This window comes from Caloenas nicobarica, chromosome 33 (assembly GCF_036013445.1).
Source record: "Caloenas nicobarica isolate bCalNic1 chromosome 33, bCalNic1.hap1, whole genome shotgun sequence".
In the NCBI taxonomy this organism is placed as follows: domain Eukaryota; kingdom Metazoa; phylum Chordata; class Aves; order Columbiformes; family Columbidae; genus Caloenas; species Caloenas nicobarica.
The window spans coordinates 1,819,387-1,827,547 of record NC_088277.1 but is presented as its reverse complement, the minus strand read 5'-3'; the positions used below and the strand labels follow the sequence as shown (position 1 = coordinate 1,827,547).

General features: G+C 58.3%; 1 protein-coding gene across 1 annotated transcript; it reads left to right on the top strand.

Moving 5' to 3' along the window:
- The first annotated feature begins 390 nt into the window (after positions 1–390).
- On the top strand, positions 391–7,307 carry ENDOU (endonuclease, poly(U) specific). The gene is made up of 9 exons (XM_065654497.1): positions 391–460; positions 3,828–3,962; positions 4,162–4,197; positions 4,696–4,867; positions 5,008–5,207; positions 5,474–5,587; positions 5,668–5,774; positions 6,289–6,431; positions 6,916–7,307. The coding sequence occupies exons 1-9, from the start codon at positions 403–405 to the stop codon at positions 7,028–7,030; spliced, it is 1,080 nt and encodes a 359-aa protein (XP_065510569.1). The 5' UTR covers positions 391–402; the 3' UTR covers positions 7,031–7,307.
- Positions 7,308–8,161: the final 854 nt, after the last annotated feature.

Sequence of the window (8,161 nt, the reverse complement as noted above, 5' to 3'; positions counted from 1 at the left end):
ACTGGGGAGCAGAAAGTTGCCCCCAGTTCACACCAGTTGCACGGGAGCATGTGGTACATGGAGGGACCAGCCCGTGGCCCTGATGTCCAGCTCAAGTCTCTGATGGACCTTCTGGGCTCTGGGTGGCCAACAACCCCACGGAGAAGTTTCCCCAGTGCTCGCAAACTTCCCCCTAGGGCTGCGCACAGGAGGAATGGAGCAATACCGGCATACTGGATTTACCAGCCCTCCTCCCACTCTGGGCAACCTACAATTAAGCTGTGCACATAATGAGATTGGGCAAAGTGTGGGTGCGTCATGCTCCTCCTCCCCAGGGGACCCACATATAGCAGGGAGCACCGGGGAGCTCCGGTATTGCCATCCGGGACGCTCCGGAGCAGCCAGCGCAGCATCGAGGGGACAATGGAGCCCTGGATCCTCCTTGTTGGGGCAGCAATAGCCTTGGGCTGCGTGTCTGGCCGTGAGTAATGGAGCCTGGCGCCGGCAGAGGGGCCCAACCAGCCGGTGCGTCCATGGGAAGGGGCCAGCAATGGGCTGGAAGTGCTGGGGGGAGCTCGGCTGGACGGGGGCAGCTGGTTCCTCATGAGGTTGGATCCAGCAGAACTTGACAGGGGAAAGGGTGAGGGATGTTTTTGTGCTTCTTTGATCTCCGGATGGCAATCAGGGTGGTTTATCCTTCTCTTTGAGGGGTTGAGACTTCCCTCGGTCTTTAGCCTTGTTCACCAGTTGTGTCCTGGCACGTCTTGCTATGCGTTTGTTGTGGAAACCCACCTTCCTCTGGCTCCTCCACAAAGGGGAATATTTTTCTAATGCCCCATCCCCAGTCCCACCGTGGGCGCTGGAGGTGAGCGGAGGAGCTGGTCAGATGCAATGGGAAATGCAACGTGAACTCGGGTGCTTCGCCCTTCGCAACTTTGTGGTTGTTAGGAGAGATGATAAAGAGCAGCTCTGGCTTGTGGGCATCAGGCTGTGGCTCCCAGTTGACCAGGATCCTGCCGGTGACTCGGTGCCTTCATTGCCATCTCCTCGCACAAAATGCGAACACTGATCTATGTGCAAGAAGGGAGTTTCGTCACTCCTGACACTGCCAACCAGCTGTAGCTGATGTCTCAGAAGCAGACGTGAGGAGTTTTGCAAGGCCAGCAGAGACAAGGAGCTGCTTCTGCTGCAAAGTTGTCCTGAAACAGGAGGATTTGCCATGGTCTCATCTTGTTTAATGCAAGTGTGAAGTTATTGTTGCTTGAAGGAAAAACTGGGAAGCAGAGCGGCTTGTGTCATGGTCAGTCCTTGGCCAACACTTTGGACCAGAGCATCACCCTGATGGACCCATCCGAGCTGTGACACCTTGACTGTGCAATGACTTCACTTATCCTCATCCAGGCAGGACAGCAGTGGGAGATTTTACCTGATTATCTCACAGGCAGCTTGTGCAACCTGGGTTATGTACGGTTTCAAGGGCCAGGAGCATGTAACTAAATATTTGGGGAGCTCAGGCTATCAATAGATCTTTTGCTGCAAGTTAATTTGTCCTTCAAACGGGCCGCTGCAGAGGCAGGGCTGATCTTGGCTCTGTGTTTGCACAGTGGAGTGAGGTCTTGAGTCAAGCCAGGGACACGCGGATGCTGCTCTGACACCAGCTGTAACTCATGTTCGTGGACTGAACCGAGCCGGGAGCCTCTGGGCAGGCTCTGTCATGTCTCAGATATTTCCCTACACCTTGGTGAATGGAGCTGCTCAGGAAACAGCTCGCTTTTTCTGGGTCAAAAACTCTTTGGGCAGCAAGGAAAATCAGTTTGTTCTTGTCCAAGAAGCTGTGCTCGGGGAGGGGTGGACCAGGCCAAAGAGCTGAAAATGAGAAAGAAATATTTGTCTGGCTTTGTACAGCCAGAAAACATTTGCTGGTTGGGCCAGCCGAATTGTAGAATCATCTCCGTCTGTCCAACCCCTCCAGGGACGGTGACTCCACCACTGCCCTGGGCAGCCTGTTCCAATGCCCCACAGCCCTTTGGGGAAGAAATTGTTCCCCAGATCCACCCTCAACCTCCCCTGGCGCAACTTGAGGCCGTTTCCTCTGCTCCTGGCGCTTGTTCCTGGGGAGCAGAGCCCGACCCCCCCTGGCTCCAAGCTCCTTTCAGGCAGTTGCAGAGGAGCAAACACCCCCCAGCGCCCCATCCCCAGGGGCTGGCGCGACGCTGATCTCGCTCCCCAAGGACTCTCATGGCTCTGGTTTGGGTTGAGTCACCGCACACCCGGGATCGGTGCTTTGCTGGGACACACCCCGGCAGCACGTGCCCCAGCTCCGGGAAGGTCTTGGTGGTGACTTATGTGTGGGCAGTGCCCGCCTTGCATAATCTCACTGGAAAATGAGCCAGGGTGGGTGATTCAGGCTGAGTTATCCCCACGGCTGCGTTGGGAGCAATGGAGATGCTGCCTCAGGGGTGGGGATCTCAGCTGCTCCAGATCTTGCTGTTCCACTGCATGGACTGGTGACACTGGGATGTCTGGACACCACAAGCATCCCCCACCACCCAAAACACGGGTGCTCCTTCCCTCAGCAGCTCTTTCCAGTTCTCCAGGCATCAGTACAAGCAAAGGTGGGAATAAAGGAGCACCAAGGGCAGGTGGTCCAGGAGCACCTCAAGGAAACCCTTCCAACTAACTGCTTCCCACTAATTCCCCTCTTGCCATAAAGTGGATTTTCAGAAAAGGACCTGGTGGCCAGAACCCAAACAGGACTCAGTAGCACCACCAACCAGCTGCGCTGGCTGATGGATGAAGAGGTTCTTCCTCCTCTCATCAGCACGTGGGAGACCTTGATGTTGTGATTCTGAAAAGCACAAATTGTTTGGGTGCAGTGCCAGACAACAGACGAAGCAATGAGGGTGCAGTAAGAAGCCAGCAAGCGTGGTGACTTGGAAGTCACTCTCATCAGGATTTGCCCAAAGGGTGTTTCACAAGCTGGAGTTCAAAGCCGGCAACCCTGAGGTGTTTAAGACATTGCGTGATTGCAGGAAAGCAACACCCTGTCCTCCAGAGATGGCTCTGCAGGCAGGCAGCGTGGTTGGGACGTGACTTCTCAGCACGTCCTTGTCACCTTGTTACCTGGTCACCTTCCCGGCTGGAGCAAAGGGCTGCTGAGAAAGCCATCCCGGGGCTGTCCCGTTCCTCTGTCAGGAGCTGATGGACAGCACGGAGGAGAAAGGACCTTCCCAAAGCACATAGTCTCTGGGCTTAGTTCAAACCAAATGTCTTGGTCCCCTACAGCCCCTCTTTGCTGGATGGCACGTGTCCCTCGTCCTTCTGAGAAGGGACGCTTGCACTATTCAAAGCACAGCATGAGTTGCTGTGTTATTTTTAGCTTTGCACTATGTGTAATAAAGCACATACTCGACGATGCATTTCTCATATAAATAGTTCAGGAATGAGTTCCCAGTTTTCCCAGCATTGCAGGAGGAGACAGTGGGTTTACAAATAAGGGTGTCTGGAATGTGGCCCAGGGACCTGGGGCACTCCTGCAAACCTGGCATTAAAAGGGTGAATCAGGAGGAGCAATTAATAGCGGGGAGCCACGAACGCGTTTCCCGATGTGAAGTGGCCCTGGTGGGGTGCACGTCCCTGGCCGAAGGGGACTGACCTATGGCAATGAGCATCCTGGGGATTCAGCTGATCAAAACGCCACCTTGAAACGCTGACGAATGATCCCGAATAGGCGCAGGGTGGGAACCTGGCCCAGGAGGGGAGTGTGGGCAGGACGATGCTCCCAGGCGGGATGGGGCAGGGCGGTCAGTCCATCCTGCAGACCACGCTGGTGCTTGTCTGTCCCAAAGACCTGTACACGGCCCCCGACTCCTGCGAGGGACGCTGCGGGGAGCCCTACAACAAGGAGGACGAGTGCCATTGCAACACCAAGTGCCGGAGGTACCGCAACTGCTGCCGGGATTACGACAGGCATTGCCGACCCGGTGAGCATCCCTGGGTGATGGGGGCTTTGAGGGTGCTGCTTGCCCCATGAGGCTGCCAGAGCTCATCTGTGGGGTGCAGGGGGGTTGGTTGCAGGTGTGTGTCTGTCTGCTTGGCTGTGCATTTGTGTGCGTGGTCCTGTGCAGCACCCAGCCCCTGTCTCCATCACACTGAGCTGCTTCTCCTTTCGGCTCTGTGCAGGTGGAGAATGGGCCGAGGAGGCAGCTCACACCCACGGTGAGTAGCTCCATGTCAGGCTGGACACGAGGGAGAAATTGTTGCCCCTGCTGGTGGGGAGAGCCTGGCCCAGGCTGGCCAGAGAGGTGGTGGCTGAACCATCCCTGGAGACATCCCAGGCCAGGCTGGACGGGGCTCTGAGCACCCTGAGCTGGTGCAGATGTCCCTGCTCCAGCACCTCAAGGTCTTTCTTGGCATTAGGGCCCCAAAACTGACCCCAGGATTTGAGGTTTGGCCTCACCAGTGCCTGGGAGACCAGACTGATGCTTCCTGGCTCCCTCAGTCCTTAATGAAACACTCCTGTGCCTGCAACGCTGTGTCCAGCTCTTGTCCCCAGGGCTGGGGTTGGGGAGCGTTGGGATCCCCCTGACATTCCTGCACCCCTAACCCCTCCGTGCTGAGCATGCGGATCTCGTGGTGTCATAGGATCGTGACACCCGTGCATGGACGCAGCAGCGGGTGCTGCATCCCCCTCGCTTCTCCTGCTTGTCCTTGCAGAGGGTTTCTCCAGCAGCTGGGATGCCATCACCGACCAGGACCTCCTGCACATCTCGGAGCAGCTTTACAAGGCCGATCACAACAAAGCCCAGCCGACCGACATCACCCTCAACCCCCAGCACCAGGCGTCCCCTGATGAGACGGATGACCAGGAGGACCGCTCCCCGCAGCCGTGAGTGGCCACCAGCATCCCTGGGGTGGCCAGCAGCCCATGGCCACCCCGGCAGGGACCAGCCGGCCGGGCAGGGCGCAGGGCTGGTTTTGGAAGGGACCTTTGCTTCTCCGCTCAGCGCAGGATCCACTCTCTCCCAGGCTCTACAAATACGTCAATGAGAAGCTCTTCTCCAAACCCACCTACTCGAGCTTCATTAAACTGCTGGACAATTACCAGAGGGCGACGGGCAGGGAGGAGGACGTGACGGCGGAGGAGCTGAGGGAGCAGGACAACTTCCTCAAAGAGGTGATGAAAACTGAGCTCATGAAGAAACTCTTCGCCTTCCTCCACGAGAAAAGTGAGTGTGGGGCAGGACAGCGGGAATGGGGTGCTGGGCACCCAAAAGGAAAGTCCCAGCTGGGTGGGAGATGGCCTGGGGGGATGCAGACTGGAGGAGCACGGGAGGGATCTCCTGAGCTGCCAAACATGGGAGAATCAAGCTGGGCAAAGCCAAGATGTTCCTAAGGGAGAGGAATGGGATAAGGATGGAGGAGCCCCATCTCTACCTCTCCCCATGCGCCCACCCCACTATGCTGCTCCCACCTTGCGCCACTTTGTCCGCAGACCGTTACGGCTCTGAGCAGGAGTTCGTCGCCGATTTGAAGGAGATGTGGTTTGGCCTCTACTCCAGAGGTAACGGTGAGCAGGACTCCAGCGGCTTCGAGCACGTCTTCTCAGGTAGAGCCCGTGCCATGGGACGGGGGGTGCCAGGCAGCGCCGGGCTGGGGGGCTCACCCTGGGCTCTCGCTTTTGTTTAGGGGAGGTGAAAAAAGGGAAGGTGTCAGGATTTCACAACTGGATTCGCTTCTACCTCCTGGAAAAGCAGGGCATCGTCAACTACTTCAGCCACAACTTTAACGGGCCGGTAAGTGGTCCAGCGGGGTCCGTGGCTGGCAGTGCTGCACCAGTCAGCAGCATCCCAGATAAGCAGCATCCTGAATCAGCTTTATCCCGAATCTGCTGCATCCCAAATCAGCTGCATCCCGGATCAGCTTTATCCCAGATCAGCTGCATCCTGGATCAGCTGCATCCTGGATCAGCTGCATCCCAAACACGGCAAATCAGAAGCATCAGAGATGCTCACCCTGCCACATCCCCTCTGCTTCCCTGTGTGACCCAGGGATGGAGGTGGGTGGGATGGTCCAGAACAGATGATGCGATGGGCAAAAGGGGCTCCCAAACCAGAAGTGAGCAATACGAGACTGGGGGCTCTGTCTGGCGGCCCCTGGGAGCAGTGAAAGCTGCTCTGGATCTGTCCCTGGAGAGGGTGGGAGGATGCTTGGCTTTGTGTGCAGACAGGCTTTGCTTGAACCCTCTGCCCTGCTGCACCCAGAGCCAAGCAGAGCCAGGGGTCTGATCCCCAAACCCCATTTCTCTAGTGGGACACGTACCCTGATGTGCTGGGGCTGCAGTTCAGCTGGGACGGCTTCTACAAGGAGGTGGGCTCTGCCTTCATCGGCAGCAGCCCCGAGTTTGAATTCGGCCTCTACACCTTGTGCTTCATCGCGCGGCCTGGGAGGGCGTAAGTACCGTGTCTGTGTGCGTCTGTCCATCTGTCCTCTGGCTGTGGAGCCAGTGGTGTCCTCCTGAGCTCCAGCAGCAGCCGGGTTGGCCCCTGAGCCTGGCTTAGCCCTGGGGTGGCATGGGTGGGGAGGGCTGGGGATGGAGCAGCGCTGGGGTAGGGACACCAAGAGCATCTGGAGATGGGATTGTGGAGCTGGGGTTGGAGCAGGGCTGGGGTGGGGACACCAAGAGCATCTGGAGATGGGATTGTGGAGCTGGGGTTGGAGCAGGGCTGGGGTGGGGACACCAAGAGCATCTGGAGATGGGATTGTGGGGCTCAGGGATGGAGCAGGGCTGGGGTGGGAACACTGAGAACATCTGGAGATGGGATTGTGGAGCTGGGGTTGGAGCAGGGCTGGGGTGGGGACACTGAGAACATCTGGAGATAGGATTATGGGGCTCAGGGATGGAGCAGGGCTATAACAGAGGCTGTGTCCACACAGGTGTCACCTGAGCCTGGGTGGCTACAGCCTCAGCGTCCAGACCTACACCTGGACCAAGTCCACCTATGGCAATGGCAAGAAGTACATCGCCACCGCCTACATCATCTCGCCCTGAGGCTGGGAGAGGGGGGGACCCCAGCCCTGCGCTGGGCCCATGGGCTGCCCCACGATGGGGTCCGCGGCACTGGGCAGGACTGGTCCTGCTGGTGGTTGTGCTGCAGGACCAGTGCAGGGTACTGGAGGGAACTGCGAAGGACAGTGGTGGTTGTACCCAGTGTGGAGGCAATGGGGAGGTGGAGGCAGCAGCCGCAGCGCCCCCGGTGCCATCAGTGTCGTGTTCCCCGGTCACAGCAGATCAGGGGAAGGGGGGGCTTGCTGTGGAAAGCAGCACCCCGAGTGAATAAATACTGACCCTGGATGGTGACAACTTGAGGCCGTTTCCTCTGGTCCTGGCGCTTGTTCCTGGGGAGCAGAGCCCGACCCCCCTGGCTCCAAGCTCCTTTCAGGCAGGTCAGAGATCAGAAGGTCTCCCCTCAGCTCCTCTTCTCCAGCTGAACCCCCAGCTCCCTCAGCCGCTCCCATCACCCTTGTGCTCCAGCCCCTCACCAGCTCCGTTCCCTTCTCTCAACTCGCTCCAGCATCTCAAGGGCTTTCTTGGTGTGAGGGGCCCAAAACTGCCCCCAGGATTCGAGTATTCGAGGAGTATTTTTCAGTCCTGTCCCCCAAGAAGCCCAAGCCCCAGCACCCCCTTCCCCTATGCATGAAGGGACATCTGGCCAGACAGTTTTGGGGGGAACGGAGGGGATACCCCAATATTCCCTCCATGCATTATTCCCTGCAAATAGTCTCCCGAGCCTCCCCGTGAGCTCAGCTGTGCTGAGGACACCCAGGAGCCCCGCAGAGGGAGGGCCAGCACCTCCCTCCGAAACTCCCCGATGCGTCTGCGCTCAGGTGGGGGATGCGACCGCGCAGCGTCCCCCGCCTCGAGAGCGAGCGTCGTCCCCGTCAGGCACAGAGCCGGGAGTCCCCGAGCTGGCAACAGATGGCTGGAGGCAGCTTGCTGACACCTGCCCCTCCTCTCCACCCCGCTCCTGCCCTTCCCTTTCTTCTCCGCTCGTTTTGTTCGATTTCCCAACACTTTGGGTGAAGCTGGAGGGTCCCGTCGTGCTGTTCCCCGTGCCTGAAAGGAGCCTGTCCCGGGAGCTGGACACGAGGGTGGAAAGATGCAGAGGGATGCGCCGGCTCC

Bases quoted from the DNA above. Each gene is read 5' to 3' on its own strand.
- ENDOU (XM_065654497.1), top strand. From the start codon at position 403: ATGGAGCCCTGGATCCTCCTTGTTGGGGCAGCAATAGCCTTGGGCTGC. The intron at 3,963-4,161 runs GTGAGCATCCCT...GGCTCTGTGCAG, and splicing joins CGACAGGCATTGCCGACCCG to GTGGAGAATGGGCCGAGGAG. The intron at 5,588-5,667 runs GTAGAGCCCGTG...GCTTTTGTTTAG, and splicing joins CTTCGAGCACGTCTTCTCAG to GGGAGGTGAAAAAAGGGAAG.